Consider the following 18,663-nt stretch of genomic DNA (forward strand, 5'->3'; position numbering starts at 1 on the left):
TAAAGATGCCACCAGAAAACTACTCGAGCGAATCAATGAATTTAGTAAAGTTGCAGGATACAAAATTAACACACAGAAATCTCTTGCATTTCTATACACCAACAATGAAAGATCAGAAACAGAAATTAAGGAAACAATCCCATTCACCATTGCAACAAAAACAATAAAATACCTAGGAATAAACCTAACCAAGGAGGTAAAAGACCTGTACTCAGAAAACTATAAGACACTAATGAAAGAAATCAAAGACGACACAAACAGATGGAGGGACATACCATGTTCTTGGATTGGAAGAATCAACATTGTGAACATGACTATACTACCCAAAGCAGTTTACAGATTCAATGCAATCCCCATCAAATTACCAATGGCATTTTTCACAGAACTAGAACAAGAAATTTTATGATTTGTATGGAAACGCAAAAGACCCCGAATAGCCAAAGCAATCTTGAGAAGGAAAGATGGAGTTGGTGGAATCAGGTTTCCTGACTTCAGGCTATACTACAAGGCTACAGTGATCAAGACAGTATGGTACTGGCACAAAAACAGAAATAAAGATTAGTGGAACAGGATAGAAAGCCCAGAGTTAAACTACGGTCAACTAATGTATGACAAAGGAGGCAAGGATATACAATGGAGAAAAGGCAGCCTCTTCAATAAGTGGTGCTGGGAACACTGGACAGCTAGCTACATGTAAAAGAATGAAATTAGAACACTTCCTAACACCATACACAAAAATAAACTCCAAATGGATTAAAGACCTAAATGTAAGGCCAGACACTATAAAACTCCTAGAGGAAAACATAGGAAGAACACACTTCGATGTAAATAACAGCAAGATCTTTTTTGATCCACCCCCTAGAATAATGGAAATAAAAACAAAAATAAATAAGTGGGACCTAATGAAACTTCAAAGCTTCTGCACAGCAAAGGAAACTATAAGCAAGATGAAAAGACAACCCTCAAAATGGGAAAAAATATTTGCAAACAAATCAACAGACAAAGGATTCATCTCCAAAATATATAAACAGTTCATCCAACTCAATATCAAAACAATAAGCAACCCAATCAAAAAATGGGCAGAAGACCTAAATAGGCATTTCTCCAAAGAAGACATATGGATAGCCAAGAGGCACATGAAAAGCTGCTCAACATCACTAATTATTAGAGAAATGCAAATCAAAACTACATTGAGGGATCACCTCACACCGGTTAGAATGGGCATCATCAGAAAATCTACAAACAGTAAGTGCTGGAGAGGGTGTGGAGAAAAGGAACACTCTTGTATTGCTGGTGGGAATACAGCCACTATGGAAAGCAGTATAGAGATTCCTTGCAAAACTAAAAATAGAGTTACCATATGACCCAGTAATCCCACTACTGGGCATATACCCAGAGAACACCATCATTCAAAAAGACACATGCACTCCAATGTTCATTGCAGCACTATTTACAATAGCCAGGACATGGAAGCAACCTAAATGTCCATCAACAGGTGAATGGATAAAGAAGATGTGGTACATACATACAATGGAATATTACTCAGCTGTAAAAAGCAACAAAACTGGGACATTTTTAGAGACATGGATGGACCTAGAGACTGTCATACGAGTGAAGTGCATCAGAAAGAGAAAAACAAATATTGTATATCAACACATATATGTGGACTATAGAAAAATGGTACAAATCAACTGGTTTGCAAGGCAGAAATAGAGACACAGATGTAGGGAACAAACATATGGACACCAAGTGGGGAAAGCGGGGAGGGTTGTGGGGGAATGAATTGGGAGACTGGGATACCAAATTGTACACTCTAAATATATGCAGTTTATTGTAAAATAAATAAATAAATAAATAAAAACAAACAAACAAACAAACAAAAAATCTCCCAACAAACAAAAGCCCAGGGCCAGATGGATTCACAGGCGAATTCTATCAAACATTTTGAGAAGAGCTAACACCTATCCTTCTCAAACTCTTCCAAAATATAGCAGAAGGAGGAACACTCCCAAACTCATTCTACAAGGCCACCATCATCCTGATACCATAACCAGGCAAAGATGTCACCAAAAAAGAAAATTACAGGCTAGTATCGCTGATGAATATAGATGCAAAAATCCTCAACAAAATACTAGCTAACAGAATCCAGCAGCACATTAACAAAATCATACACTATGATCAAGTGGGGTTTATCCCTGGGATGCAAGAAATAAATAAATTTTATTTTGAATATATTGAAGTGGCCTGCTCAGAATCTATCCACAAGGAGATTTTCAGCAGGCATTTGCAAACTCGTTGTTCAAATTAGTTACAAATTTGGGACCGTGTGTGTGTGTGCGTGTGTGTGTGTGTATACATACACACAGAAATTAAAATCTTGAGTATAGAAATGGTCATGTAAGGAGAAAAAATGTTAAAAGAATTGAGACCTGGATAGATTCGTAGGAAATATTAATGGAAAGAAGATGAGAAAAGTCAATCAAGGTTGGTGGAGAACCAGGAGCACGTGGGATTTTGAAAGACAGAGAAGACTATTTTCCAAAAGGAGGATGAGTCAGGAGCTTGCAGTGTGGTGTGAGGGTCAAGTAGGATGATGGCTGAGAAGAGGATTTTGGTTCTCATCAGTGTCCTCCAAGAGGGCAGGTGCAGTGGGACAGTGGGAGTTGGGGCAGAACTCGGACTGGAGAGTTAAGGAGTGAGGACATAGTGGAAGGGCAAGGCAGCTAGTTTAAATGATTCTTTCAAGTTTGATAAGGAGAAGGAAAAAAGAACAAGCATAGTATTACCAGAGGCAGAGCGTTCCTTTAGAATGAGGGAAGTGTCAGTCTGGTTTTACACTCAGGGGGAGGAGACAGTAAAAACAGCTATGTGAAGTTTGGGGGAAAAAAGAGCGAGTGAGAGAGAGAGAATATTGATTGACTAAGAGTCAGGTGGAAGTTGGAATGGGATAGAAACTAGAGTAAAAATGTCAGTCCTGGGAAAGAAGGACGTGTCCTCCTGAGTGATAATGAGAAGGGACAAGTGAAGACAGAGATCTCTCAAATCACGCGTATACATGCCCTCATTTCATAGGTGAGGAAACCGAGGCTGCGAGAGTTTAAGTGATGGTCACTAGTCGGTGGAGGCACTGGAAGGTGAAGGCAGACAGCCTGATTCCCAGTGCCCTCACCACTCAGCAGCCTCATTGCCTCCCTGACCATCTGTGAGGGGGCCATGTTGGCAAAACTCTCAAAAAAGCAAGTTTGCTGCCAGTGACAAGTAAAGACTGTATAGGTATTTGCATTCATGCGTTGCATTTTCTTTTTATAAAACATAAACATGCACACATAAGTATTATTTGAAATAGCTGCAAAGCTGAGAATGTAGCTAGTTTGAACCATTTCCTTGTTGTCATAAGCTGATGTATAGCTCAGAAGGTGATTTTCAGAACAATACTAACAAGATTGAGCCAATTCGCTAACTCAGCCATAAGGTATGAAATTTCTTGTGTTCTTAATCTTTAAATCTAGTACCTGTGGCACCTGAATTCTGACTCCCTTGTGATTAATTCATCATTAGTTTTGATTAATCCTTGGAATAGGGCATTCTGGAAATATTCTTTGTTTCCTCTACCTCTTGTTATAATCTTACAGGTTCTTTGGATTTTTATTGGCTCCTCATTAGGAAAATCCTGCTTGCTCAATGCTCTCTAACTGACCCCTCTGCTCCACTAAGAGACTTTCAGTCATCACCCAATCTTCTCCTTTCCTAACAATGTGTAATACCACTGTGTAATTAACTCATTTCTTTCTTTTCTGATTTTTGAAAGACCCACCAGATTCTGCCATCTTCTTTCTCTCCTTGTGTGGATGCTGTATCATTTGAAACTCTGTTTGGTTACTCCAAAACTTCCATTTCCATCTCCTCTTATCACAAACTATATTCACATTTCTATAAATTTGTCTTATCCACCCATGTGTACAACCACCACCCCTGACTGCAAGCTTGTAAAAGTCTTCATGAATTATTTCCTTCTTCTTCTTCTTCTTCCTCTTCTTCTCCTTCTCCTCCTCGCCCTCCCCCTCCTCCTCCTTCTCCTACTCCTTTTCCTTCTCCTTCCCCGTGAGGGGCACAGGTAGGTGATCAGTAAACATTGGTTGAGGTGAACTGTACCAAGACATGAATGAAGTGCTGACTGTTCCTGGGAATCATCTAAGTAACTGAATAATCTTTTGATATTAAAATAAAGTTATTAAGGGAAATGTTATTAGGGACAATTACTGCTTTCATAACAGAGGAGTTTCAATGCTTCAATATCACTTAACAAATGCAACAGTTAGTTAAACACAAAAGGCAAATCTATCAGATTAAGGATGGAAGATTATCACAAGTAAAATTTCATAGCCTGCTGATTATCAAAGTATATTATTCAGCTTGTGGGTGTCAGCTGTGAAATATGTGGGTATACAAAGCAGCTTGGAAGGAAGTTGAATTATCACTGATCAGCACAGTCACTGTTACTAATTATATGTTAAATAATAACTATTATAGCTTCACAAACCAAGAAATGGTAAAAGAAATGTGTTTATAGGTGCTCTAAATTCAAAGCCCACCTCCCTAACTTCTCTTCTTGGGTAATTACAGAGGAAGAAGATAAACCAGTTACTTAGCAATAGCCACTTTCAAAACTAACCATGATTTTCCCCTGCAGAAAAAAGCAATATGTTTCTAAGAAAGAATTTCTCTGGCAAATACTAGAGAAGAAATTTGGATAGTGCAGAGTTTGGACTTAGATGTTGATTGAGATTTCAGTCTTGCCATATACAGTATTAGCTTAACTTCTACGAACAACAGTCTCTTCGTCTGTAAAACGGAGGCAAAACTAGAACTTATAACATTGTTATGAGAATTAAGGGGTATAGTGCATCCGTGGCGCTTAGCAGAGGGCCTGGCAGGTAGGAAATTGTCAATAACCCTAGCCACTGTTGTCGCTGCCACGTCTAGTTTTGCTATTGCTGTTAGAAATCTAAGCCTGGCTCATGAGAACAAGTAATTAATATTTGAAAAGAAACCTCTGGAAGTACACAAATACAAAACTGAAAAGTGGCTTTGGCTCAGAAATCATCAAAATAGTCATTAATCAGAAGAACCATAATAAGCATGGATACCAGCTAATTGCACTCTTAATGGCCAAAATCTGTTTCAAGGCTATAACCGTCCACAACTGCACCCATTCTTTTGAGTCAAGTGCTGTGTATTTCCTTAGTATTATTTTGTGATTTTGTACGTAGGCATAAGAACTTCATCAACAACAGTGTCTTCCTAAATTTCAACATTGACGCCCATATATGCTTTAGGTCAAAGCATGTCTCCCTGTGGTGCCACCACTTCTACAGTGTTCTAAAATGTCCTTAAAACATCAAGTTTGTACTCTAGCTTAATTTTCTCTTTTCACCTGGGAGCTGGTGTTGAGGACATTAAAGTTTAATGAAGAAAGGTTGTGTTTTCAGCACTCCTCCTGGGTTTAAATAACCAGCTTGACTGCACATTCTGTGACCTTGAGCCATCCACTTAACCTTCTGAGTCTCAGTGTTTTCGGTGGAAAATGAAATTATAATGCTTTGCCCACAGGATTTTTGTTAGAATTAAATGAGCTTAGCTTATTCCTACACCTCTGCCTGACCTCTAAGACTTAGGGTGTCCCTGGTACATTTCCTTTTCCTCTCATCTCCTTTTACTCCCGAAATTATCACACCCATTTCTGTGGCTTATAAATCCACCTGTATGTGGGTAACCACCAATTTTATGTCTCTAACCCACCCTCTCAGTTCCAGACTAATTTGTCTAACTGCCTATCCACCGTGGCCACTTGGGAAACTAAAGGACATCTCACATTAACACATCCATAGCACCTTCTTGATCCACCCCTCCTTCTGCCAACATGTTTTTCCCTCAGACTTCATTTCAATGAATAGCACCTTTTCCTAATTTCCTACATTTAATGCCAAACATTTGTAAAATCTATTGCCTTCTCTTCATCTTTGCTGCTACTCATGTAAATTAAGCTAAAAGCTACTCAGGTCCCTACTCTAGCCTACTCCTCTGCAAACCTGCCTTTGTCTTCTAACAGATTTCCCTGTGTGGGTCTTCTTTTGCTGTATTACAAATTGCCATCAACTTAGTGGCTTAAAACAGCATGAATTTATTACCTCATAATTTCCGTGGGTCAGGAATCTAGGCACAGGTTAGCTGGGTCCTTTGCTCAGCTGAAATCAAGGTGTCAGCTGGGCCTGCAATCTCCACGGAAGCTCAGGGTCTAGTCCAAGCTCATTCACACTGTTGACAGAATTCAATTCGTTGTGTTTGAATTGCTGAGGTGCCCATTTGCTTGCTGACTATTGGCGTAAGGTCACCCTCAGTACTAGAGGCTACCCCTAGATCCTTGCCAGGTGGCCCCTTCCTTTGGCAACATAGATGCTTGCTTCTTGAGGCCAGCAGAAAAATCTCTCTTTTAAGAGCTCCCTTGAGTAAGTCCGCCCAAGATACTCTCCCTTTTGATTAACTCAGAGTCCACTGATGGGAACCTCTGCAAAATCCCTTCATTTTAGCCATAAAAGAACCTAATCCCAGGAATAAAATCTCATCATATTTACAAGTTCTGTCCACACAGAAGGGGAAAGGAATACACTAAGCATATTTACCAGGGTCAGGATTCTTGGGGGTCACCTTGGAAGTCTGCCTACTACACTTGGCTTCCGCTCTTGTTACCTTCAATCTTGACAATCCACCTAGCTAACATGTTTTATGAAATTCATAAATTTACATAGATTTTAAATTAGATCATGTCACTAACCACTTAATCCTAAGTGCGTTAGTACTAAAATCCAAATTCCTTCTGGTGGCCTACGAGGTTACGTATGATCTGACCCCTGTTGGCTACTTCTTAGACTTTATTTCATGGGACTTTAGACTTAGCTCCTACCCACAACCACGCTGGTCTTCTGTCTGATCCTCAAACATTCCAAACTCATTCCTACCCCAGGGCCTTTGTACTTTCTACTTCCCAGTTGTTTACATAACGGACTCCTTCTTGCCATTGAGATCTCATATCAAATATCACTTTCTCTGGTCACACTATGTAAGATTTCTCCCTCCACCTAGTAACTTTTTATCACATTATTCTGTTTTATTTTCCAATTCATTATATGCTTACCTGTTTATTGCCTCTGTTCTTCTTTTAATGTCAACTGTGAGAGCCTGGACTATGTCCATCTAATTCACCACTGCACCCCCCAAAACTAGGAGGGTCCCTGGCACATGGTAGACACCCAAAATACAGTGTTGGGTGAAAGAAAAGGATTCTATCAGAATTAAATGTGCTTAGCATAGTTTCTGATAGAAGAAATCTATATTTGCTTTAGGCAGATACTTGCTGTCCCTTCACTTATAGGAACCACCACCGTGAAACTAATCCCTTCAAGTGTGCCACTCATTCCATTTTTATTCAAAATATTTACACCTGTGTGGTGTTTACTTTCTTACTACTGAGTTTAAAAAGGTCAAAACAAACAAACCAACAAACAAAACAGAGTGTAGCTTTTTTAAGCTTTCATTTCTCATTCTTCATCCCTCCAGCCAAAAATTCTGAAAAGCCCCTCTTCAGTCAAATCTCACAGGATTCTCTACAGCGGGTGGGGAGAACAATGCAGCCTGATTTCAAGGTATGAGCTACAGACGGTGAAAAATGAAATTGGGTTTGGGGCACTGTTTTGAACCCAATCCAAGCAGCATTTCTCGATGTTTTTAGACTGAACAAAATAACATAGGCCACTGACCTGTAATCCAGGTCTAATAAATTGATGGGTGATAAGCTAAAACCTTTTCCCACTTATTTTACTTTCCAACTGAAAACAACAGGCAATTCTCAATACAATCTCACGGACATGGTAAAGCATTTTTTTCCATTCATCAATTCTCTATATTCTGTGGCATTTTTTACTTATCATTTGCCACTTCCTAATGGCATAAATATATAAGTTAATCCTAGGATCTCTTCAAGGTAGATAAAATCATCCTCAAGTTGCCATGATAACTCTAGGACCCAGGGAGATCAGCTCAAAGAAACTGTAGACAACATTAGAAATCTGCAGTTTTGAAAACTTAATTTTGTTTTTTTTTTAAAACAGCCTTTGCATTTCTTAGGAACCATTCTAAAATAGGAGTGCTCGAAAATAAATAAATGTGGCCTTTGTTGATCCATGTAGCATGAATCTTCTTGTTTATTTATATGATCTTTTTTAAGTAGCAAAATACAAGGTGTGATTTAAATAGGAAAAATACTGAAAATCTATCATTTCTATAAAGTTCTCTATATTCTGTGATTTCAAAAATAATAAAAAATATGTTAATGGTGTTTTTATTACTTCTGTATTTTTTCTGTACTTTCCCAATTTCTGACTCTGTGTTACTGCTTCAAGAAGAAAAATTAAAGACAACTGTTTCTCAAATTTTCTTTTTTTCCCCCACAGTCATAAAATAGATAACTATATGCAATTTAGACTACATTTTGAAGCAATGAATGTGAGGTTACCAAAGAAACTGTGCCGACCTTTTTTGTGGCTATTGTCTTGTTATTAGGTGAGCTAAAAAGCTGAAAATACCTGGGAGAGATAAAGGGAAAAGTTAATGTTTCCCACAGGACTTTTAGTTATCTTTATCTGATTTACTCAGTTTGAGCCCCAAAGCACTAATTCTAGGAAGAAAGGGCTAGAACTATGTCCGGTAAGATGGTTGCAGTTGCTTTGGGGCAGAAGAAACAGAGGGAGAAACAGCTTTGAGAGACAAGGTGAGACAGATCAGAGTCCCTTCAGAGTCTGGGATGTCAGCTCCCAAGGCGAGGTGGTAATGGACACATTCAGCTCTGTTAAGTTAATTTTCATCTGTTCCCAAGTCTGCTTATTTGTCTTTCCTCACTTATATACTGATGATTTGAGTATGAACAACAAAACCCACAGACCCCTGCACACCCATTTCTTGTGCATTTCTGTGAGTATCAGGTACTGTGCTGGGTTCTTTCACAAACACTGCCTTATAGATTGAATAGAGGGAGGAAAAGTCATAACATATCCACTCTTGTTTGCAGTTGCAGAATCAAGAAATGAGGAGTAAAACTAACTCCTGTACTTAATGGTGGACACCCCCACCCATACACACACACATCTTCCTTCTTGGCTGGTGGCACAGGAAAGAGGGGAAGTGCTGCTTCCCACTGACAATCAGAAAGGACTCCACTTGTTCTCCTTCCGTGAACACTTTTCCTTATTTTCACACAGGCGCTACCCTGATTGTAATTGCATCAACTTTGGATCATGGTTTCTGATGTCGTTCCCGGCTGCTATTATTATTCTCCTCTTGTCATGGATCTGGCTTCACTGGCTTTTCTTAGGATTCAAGTGAGTACATATTCCATGTTAATCAGCTAAATGAAGGTGTCTGGGTTCCATGTTCTCAGCCCCTCATCCAGGGCTTTTATACCTATTTCACGAGTGCTGCATTTCTGCATTTTTCTTCCCCACAAAACTGACATGTATGAACACATACATTAAGGATACTCTAGAATGCCACCTAACCAACGTTGACTGTGAAAGAGAGTTTGTAGACAGAGAATCCATCTTGGTCTCCTTTCATCCTCACCCATTAAGATATCAATAGACCAGAAGGTCATACAAAGGTCATTATGGTGAGGACCGAGTCCAATCTGGTAAAGTAGTATTTTAAGAAGTTTTGTCCCTCCTTTTGGTTTAATGTGGGGATTTCCTTAGGTTAGCGGGTTACTTTAAACTGCAACATGAATGGCTTCCTGATTCATCCTAGTACCAACATTGATATGCCCTTGAAAAAGTAAAATAAAGATCTCAGAGTTTGCTCCATGAAAAGGATATTGGATTGGGAATCAGGAGACCAGGGACAAAGTTGTGGTTGCTCACAAGCAGATGAGTGCTCTTTGCAAGTCCTGATCCATTCTCAGTCTCAATATCTTCAACTAAATACAATAGACTTTAACTGGAAGATGGGTAAGATCACTTCCAATGTTGTAATTCTAACACAGATGGGCCCTGGTTGAATACAGAGAAGTCAAGGTAGGAAACATTGATCAATCAAGAGTGGGAAAATGTCAAATGTATGCATTCAAGGAGAATTTGCAAATGTTGTCTTGACTGGGACTGGAGTTAGTGGTCCTTAAGTACCAGCATTTAAAATTGTGCAGGGCTCCACAGTAAAGTCTAAAATGTTGCATTATAGATTCAATGCATATAACAATACTCCAAAAAGAAAGGGGAAAGGGCTGTATGTCAAACCTTGAGGATTTTTTTCCCTAAAAAAAACCCCCAAAAATTCAACTTCATTTTTATAGGGTTTTATTTAAATAATTTCAAGGACCTATGAATGAAAGAAAGTGTTATCCACCAAGCAGGGGAGACTGAAGTCAGCTTTTTGTACTTCATTTGAACAGCAAAACACTGCGATCGGGTGGTGTTCCATGCCCGTGCCCAAAGTTTCCAAGCTCCATCATATGAGGACTGATATTCTTCCCTCTCCATTCCTTTTCCTGGTTTTTCTCCAGAACTGCCACAGTTTTGTTAGCAGTGGGGAGATGGTACTGATGATTTTTTGAAAAATCTATTTGTCCAGATTGTGGGAGCCGTGTGAGGCCGTCCTCCTGCTGAAGCAAATGTGTGGAATGTCACTGCCTTCGGCAGGTGGGCATTAGTAGGGAGAGGCCAGCTGCACACTAAATGCCCTTTGCTGGAAGTCCAGGCCTTTGTTGGGGGGGGGAGAGGGTCTATTCAGTCGTACAGGTAGCAATGCAGGATGCAGGGGACAGGAATCCCAAACCAACAGAGAAAGCATCCGGTCTCGGGCCCACAGCTGTTCAGGTCTTTTTTGCTACATATAATGACTTTATAAAATATGTGTGCAACCTGTATCATTATTTTGAAGTGGCCCACCACTTAAGAAAGAGAAATTAAGAAGATAAAGGGCAGATGCATTGAGGTGTATTTCTCTATGGGGAAAAACATCCTGTGAAATGCAAACATCGCGATCAGTGGCCTGTGGAAACAGTGCCCTTGCTGTCCACTGCTGGTTAGACATGGCACGGCTCCATGCCCCAGCTGAGTTTTCAGTGTCCTCTCAGTCTGCCAGGGTGTTCACCTCCAGAGGTTTTAGATCGACAAACAAACGATCAGCCCCTCCCCTGGCGGGCCACCATACATTCTGATTAACATGGTGGCTGTTTACACACTTAACTCACCTATTATCAACGACCCCAGCCTACTTGGGAAGTGAAGCTCATCTATCAGGGCCTCGGAACTTATTTCAGTGGAGAGGTGGATGTGTAGTCATATGCTTCATCTCTGAAGGCATTAACCTTCATTTGTAGCAAAGCCAGTTTGGCTTTTGCCTTAACTATTGATTGTCCCCAAGCAAAGTGACAAAATACATATGCAGTCTCCTGGGTAGAAAACAATTTCTAAGGAGGCTCATCTTTTTCTTTAACTCTAATTTTTTATTCTACAGATGGTTCTCAAGGCAGTCCATGGATTAGTGTCTTTTTTAAGAAAATAGAATTTGTATTGTGATAAGGAGAAAAATTTCAAGACTGGCACTAGTCAATAATTTGATAAAGATTAAATATTACCTTATTGATCTCAAATGCAACAACCACCGTGTAGTCATGTGCAGTGGAGGAGGGGGTGTACATGAGGGGGATTATGATATGTAGGATGGATGACTTAAGAAGTGAGGAATCTCTGCCCCTTCAGAAGGTAATAACAGTCCAAACAGATCTGAGGAGCAGAGCTGCAGAGAAGTAAATATAGCACGTCTTCATGTGATAGCTGCCCTCCAACCACAGCACTCTTCCCACTTACTCCCTCATAAATATCCATGTGTACCCCAGCAATTTTACAGAATAAAATGTCCCTGCTCTCCTTCTTTTTTTTAATCTGCTTTATTGAGGTATGATAGACAAAAAGCTGTAGATACTAAATGCACACAAAACACTGTATTTGGAGATAAGCATACACCCATGGAACCATCATCAATATCAACGCTGTAAACTTATCCACCACTTCCAAAAGTTTCCTCCCACCTCCTTTCTTTTTCCTTTTGTTAAAAGCCTTCACGTAAAATTGACCCTCTTGGGACGTCCCTGGTGGCGCAATGGTTAAGAATCCTCCTGCCAATGCAGGAGACACGGGTTCGAGCCTTGGTCTGGGAAGATCCCACATGCCGCGGAGCAACTAAGCCCGTGCGCCACAGCTACTGAGCCTGCGCTCTAGAGCCTGCGAGCCACAACTACTGAAGTCCATGCACCTAGAGCCCGTGCTCCACCGCAAGAGAAGCCACCACAGGGAGAAGCCGGTGCACCCCAACAGAGTAGCCCCACCCTCCACAACTAGAGAGAAGCCCACACAGCAACTAAGACCCAATACAGTCAAAAAAAAAAAAAAAAGATTGACCCTCTTGGCAAATTTTTAAGTATATAATACAGTATTGTTCGTCATAGGCTCTACTTTGTACAGAGATATGCGGAACTTACTTATAATTGAAACTTTGTACCCTTTGGCAGACACCTCCCCATTTCCCCCTACCCCAGCCCCTGGCAATCACCATTTTACACTCTACTTCTACGTGTTTGACTATTTTAGATTCCACATATAAGTGAGATCATGCAGTATTTGTTTTTCTGTTGTCTGACTTATTTAGCATAATGTCCTCCAGGTCCATCCATATTGTATCATGTATGGGTGCTTTATTCCTTTTTATAACTAAATAATATTCCATTGTATGTATATATCATTTTGTCTTTGTCCATCCATGGACATTTGAGTTGTTTCCATATCTCGGCTGTTGTGAATAATGCTACAGTGAACATTCGAATGAAGGCATCTCTTCCAAATCTACATGTCAATTCCTTTGGATACATACTTTCTATACTAACATATAACAACTAACAATCTAACTGAGCTGCTTATATACATTTCAAGAGATAATCCACAGGAAGCTGGCCATTTTCCCTTTTGTTTCTTCCTCTGGAGGGATTTTTTTTTTAATCATGTTTTAGAGCAACACTTCACACACACACACACACACAAAAACTGTTCAAGGTTTTGAAGACCCTGGACTTCAGGATAGAAAAATTAGGCACAGGAGAAAGGGGCCACTAAAATAAGCAGCTAAAAGAAATAGAGACTGACAGTTGCTATTAGAAGTAAATTGGAAAATTATCTGGTGGATGCTATTAGGACGTAAGGAGTAAAGAAACTCAAAGAAAAATGTAATAGAATTGGTTTTAGTTCTGAGAATAGACCTAGTTTGGACTGTTCATGCTCAGTGTATGTGACTTCTGTGCCCTAGCGTATCCTGGAGTCTAGGATATTTTGTGAAAATTGATAGATCTAACAACCAACTATCTCATAAATTTGACAAAAGTACTATTGAGTTAATGAGTCAAGTATTTACTGTGTATACCAGTGTTCAGAGATACTGGGCCAAAAAAAAAAATCCATAATGCCGCCCTTGCCCTCAAATAATCTGTTTTCTCACTAGTTAGATAAAACTTACACATCTACAACAATTAACAATCAAGGTACTTAAGAAATATATATAGCAATCAGATATATAATAACGTATTAATTAGAGATAAGTGGCACATGGCAAAATTCCAGTGGTGTAAAAGGACTTGGAAAAGGATGAGATCAGTGGATGATGTCATGGAAGATATGGAATGAAAGTTAAGCATTGAAAATTAAGCAAACCAGGAAAAAACTGAAAAGAGGAGAGAGGAAATTTAAAGAAGGAAATGGGGTATAGGCAAAAAGCACAGATTTTTGTTATTAGCGGCGAGATTTGTATGTTCTGACACTTTCACACAAGTAACTTCTATAAAGGGAGAATTCTATACTTAACAGACTTAATTATTCTTTTCAGCTTTAAGGAGCTGTTCCAATGTGGGAAAACTGCAACACCCAAACAGAAAGCTTGTGCTGAGGTTATTAAACAAGAATATCGAAAACTCGGACCAATAGGGTAAGATACACACACACACACACACACACACACACACACACACACACACAGCAATGCTGCTTATACTGCAAGTATTTGTTTAAAGGCAAATATGCACATAATTGTCTATGGTGTACTTATTACACTACATAAGGGCCATGAATGATCTAACCTTTGTGAATATAACTCAGCATGGTAAAATACATACCTTGTCTAACTAAAACTCACCAGGTAGAAGGACAAGAAGCCAAAAGGCCCACAGAGAAGTAAAGCCCCTTTCCAACTCTGAGGATTCTCTTAAATAATTGATATATCGGGTTTTCAGAGTGTTTAGTGTTCTGCTAAGACTACTCCTGACAATAGTTCAGGGAGTTTCTACAAATGTGCTGACTGAGAAAATAAATGGAAGGATTGGAATTTTCCCACAGGTATCAAGAAATCGTGACCTTAGTCCTCTTCGTTGTAATGGCCCTGCTATGGTTCACCCGAGATCCTGGGTTTGTGTCTGGTTGGTCCAAGCTTTTTTCAGAGTAAGCATTACATGTTATGTTTGTCAACCCTTCCTGTTTTATAGTCTGCTTTTCTCCTAAGTGGTTCTTATAACTATGAAAGACTACATGAGATATTTTTTTTTCTTCTTCCTTTCCATTGAGAAGATTTTTTTAATTCTAATCTTTTCAGGAAAAAAAAAAAGATAAGGAATGAAGTCCAGGATAAGGCAGCAATCAAAGTAACCAAACTACCCTGTAACTAAAGAGAAGGCTCCTTCAGATAAGGCTATTTTCATCCTTACAAAATTAGAAATATGATTTGTAGAAAAGTCATGTTTTAAGATGGTCAGGAGTATAGACCTTGGAGCCACACTGCTTGGGTCCCATTCCTGGCTCTTCTGCTTACTTTGGGCAAGTTATTTACCTCTCAGTTTCTCCATCTGTAAAATGGCACTAATAATAGCACGTAGAATAGTGCTGCACCTCTCCGCACAGGAAGCACCATATAAATGTTTATTACGTGAACTGAATGCCACGCAATGCTTCTTTGTAACCTGATATGAATTCATATTCTGTGATTTTTGCTAGCTTAATTTTTTTATTTCTGTGGAGGGTTATTTATTTGGTTCATATTTTGTCTTTTCCTCTGTTGATGTCCATGTTTGTATTAGTTCACTATACATGCATCCCTGCCCCTATTTTATAATTAAGGAATTCCTGAATAAGCAATAAGACTGAGTTTACAAACTGATGTTAGAAGCTGGGTCAGAGTTAATTTTATCTCTCAGTGTCTTATACCCAGCAGACCCTGCTGAGTCATGTGAAGTGAGGGGGAAGATTGTAGAATAATCTTCTAAATTAAGGACCATCCTACATGTCAATATAAATACGTTGGCTTTGAGATTCTGGTTCCCAAATCTGTCTTTCACTGAAGTTCTTTGGATCCTAAATTCAGCAGCTCTCTGATTTGAACTTCCTGTCTCACATCCCCCAGCAAAAATCCATGTAGTGGGGGTAGAAACCAAAAACGTTTGAGTCAGATCCATTCTGCCCACATGGAATGAAGAAATTCTTGCATCAGGGCCTTCTGGTTACATAGGCATTGCCAAAATTTTTTTAAAGCTGCCAAGTCTGCGTGCCAATTCCTAGTGAGCACGCAAGTGCAACAATGCAGTGTGGTGCATGTTTCAAAGGATCAGCTGCAGCTTTATAAACTTTTTATTTCCATTAGGACAAAAACTTTTCATTTCAAGAAGTCCAAACAAAAGGCGGTATCCAGTCATTCAAAGCAAGCTATTCAAAGCAAATTGTTGTTTAATAGTTTGATTCAAACTTTATAGTTCTGGGATAGGACCTAGAACAACAAAAAAATAATTCTTCCTCCTTTTAAAAATCCCACTCCAATCATTCTAGGTAGGGAGAGTCTTCTGTAAACACCACTGTGTAAAAACCAGATGAAATCAGACAATGGCTAATGAAAACCAGGCAGAAATCCCAATAGGAAATTCAATATAATCAGTTTCTAATTTCTACTCCTTATGGGAGGAAAATGTAATTCAGGAGATGTTTTGTTTGTAGCAGGAAAACAAAGTGCATTTGCTTTGGGGAAGTGCTCATGTTATCCAGAATTCTGGGAGAAAACAATAAGAAAAGAAACAAAGCTTTGAAAGAGGAAGGGATTTGGAGATATACATCTAATTGGCAATTAGATTTATAAATTGCCAAAGCAAATAAAATTTGCATAAGTTAAGCTTAATATTTTGTAATACTGAGACAACCTTAGTTCATAATAAAACAAAAATAAAATCAACTAATAATAAAAATGATAATAGTTTTAAAAGTCTTTTAAAAAGCAATTTTTTCTGTATTTATGGCTTGAATTGTTTAGAGTATATATTCTGTAAAATATATTTATAATGTAGAGGTTTTAGGCATTCAGAGTTTCCAAAGCTAGAATGATAAATCAAGATTTATAGCTACTGCCTCATTTTTTCATCCCATCTGTTTGAACCTGGAAGGAGTTCAATATGTCTTTTCAAATAAAACAAAATCAGATTACATGATTTCTGACCTAATTTGGCAAAAATCCAACCAAAATTATAACTGAAAAGAAATAAGGAACAATAAAATAATAAATTTGGTTGTCTTTTGAATAAATTACACAAAGGCAGCTCTTTACTCCACCATGAAATTTTAAAAATGTATATTTAGGGAAAACAGACTGCTTTATAAAATTGTCAGATTGAATAAAATAATGCATTTCCTTGATTAGCTAGATTGTTCAAGTAAATTACACGAATAAAGAGCCTCTACACTATGTGTGCATTGCTGAATTACATGGTAGCAAAATAATCTTTACACTGTACATACTTCTTTTCAGACTACAAAGATTCACTAGTTGATATACTTACTTTTAAAACTGATTACTAATTTTTCATGCCTGTTTCATTCGTATCTGGTCTCCCAGTGCTTCTTAGCTTTTGGGGCTTCTGGTAACCTGTCTTACTTGCTGGAATGGCCTGGTGATTCTAAGACCCCATGTGTTCCTGAATAACTCTTAATTTGTACAGTGATCATTTATAAGCATCTCAAAGCCATTCTAATAATTAATATTCTTGACTGAGTTTCACAGGGTGTAAAGCATTAAATGGGTTGATTTCATTTGTACGATATGGCCAGGGCCAATAAACACAGAAGCAGGTGTTATATCTTAGAAAAACAGATCAATTCCTTTTCACAATTTATAGAAGTGTTTTCAAGGACTCTCGAAACATCCATGCCTTGCCAACCACAATTCAATAGTAGCCTTTTATAAATCAGTTATACAGGATTTGGCCTATTGTTTCAAGCTCAATGTTGTGCCAATGTAATTAAAAGAAATAATTCAAAGAATTTATTTACCAGATCTGTCAGCTTTACGTAAAAGGGAACATCTGGCCTAGTATGTCAACATGTGTGTACATGGTTTCGAAAATAAGGAGACATATATGAAAACAATGGGAACGTGGTCTGAGATTTTCAGTTCCACTAAGTTGCATATTTAGTTGGGAATCCATAGATTTTAGAGCAGATTATCCAGAATAAATAAACAATACCACCACTCCTACCTGTATGCTATCAGTGTAATCAGTTGGTGCTTAGTTCATGCAAATTCTTTTTTTTTCCCATCAATTTATTTATATATTTATTTATTTATTTATTGGCTGCACATGAGCTTTCTCTAGTTGTGGCGAGTGGAGGCTACTCTTCATTGCGGTGCACGGGCTTCTCATTGTGGTGGCCTCACTTGTTGTGGAGCACAGGCTTCTAGGCACGTGGGCTTCATTAGTTGTGGCACACAGGCTCAGTAGTTGTGGCACAAGTGCTTAGTTGCTCTGTGGCATGTGAGATCCTCCCAGACCAGGGCTCGAATCCGTGCCCCCTGCATTGGTAGGCGGATTCTTAACCACTGTGCCACCGGGGAAATCCCCATATAAATTCTTGATGGCGTTTTTTAATGCACATGCTTGTCTTTTTTCAGGTATCCTGGTTTTGCTACAGATTCAACTGTTGCCTTACTTGTAGGACTCCTGTTCTTTCTTATCCCAGCTAAGAGATTGACCAAAACTACACGTACAGGAGAAACTGGTTGAGTATTATTTATGATTCTGAATGAATTTGACAGAAGAGCAAAAATACAAAATCCCCTTGGTTTCAGTGAGCACGTAGACTAGAAGGAATGGACAAAGACACAGCCCCTTGGCTTACACCTCCTGTTTACACACTACAACCCCTATTCAGACAGCACACATCCTCCCCTGATATGAAGGATCATTTTACTTTGCGGAAGCTAGAAGTAGATTTCCTTATGTACCTTGGTGAGTTAGGATTCTGCTACGGGTGATACTGTTTGCTCTGTCATAAGCCCATTTCCCTGGTCATAATCAGAATTAATTTTACTATTGGCAAATGTAGGAACAAGAACTTGGAAGTCATACTTCAAGATGAGCCCTTGGTAATAAATGCTGAGGATCTAAAAAGGTGAGGAGTTTCAAGGGAAAGAGTATTTACAGCCTCATAGTAGCCTTGGAGAAAATGCAAATCAACTTCAGGCTTAGCCATAATCTAGTGTCACAGTTGA

General features: G+C 38.9%; 1 protein-coding gene across 1 annotated transcript in view; it reads left to right on the forward strand.

The window, feature by feature from the left end:
• SLC13A1 (solute carrier family 13 member 1) overlaps nt 1-18,663 on the forward strand; it is an 88,608-nt gene that overhangs the window by 59,729 nt on the left and 10,216 nt on the right. The window contains exons 8-11 of the mRNA XM_057732968.1: nt 9,312-9,431; nt 13,975-14,073; nt 14,481-14,582; nt 18,064-18,170. Of these exons, the coding sequence (XP_057588951.1) occupies nt 9,312-9,431; nt 13,975-14,073; nt 14,481-14,582; nt 18,064-18,170 (428 nt within the window). The remainder of the gene's footprint in view (nt 1-9,311; nt 9,432-13,974; nt 14,074-14,480; nt 14,583-18,063; nt 18,171-18,663) is intronic.

This window comes from Hippopotamus amphibius, chromosome 4, assembly GCF_030028045.1.
Source record: "Hippopotamus amphibius kiboko isolate mHipAmp2 chromosome 4, mHipAmp2.hap2, whole genome shotgun sequence".
Classification (NCBI taxonomy): domain Eukaryota; kingdom Metazoa; phylum Chordata; class Mammalia; order Artiodactyla; family Hippopotamidae; genus Hippopotamus; species Hippopotamus amphibius.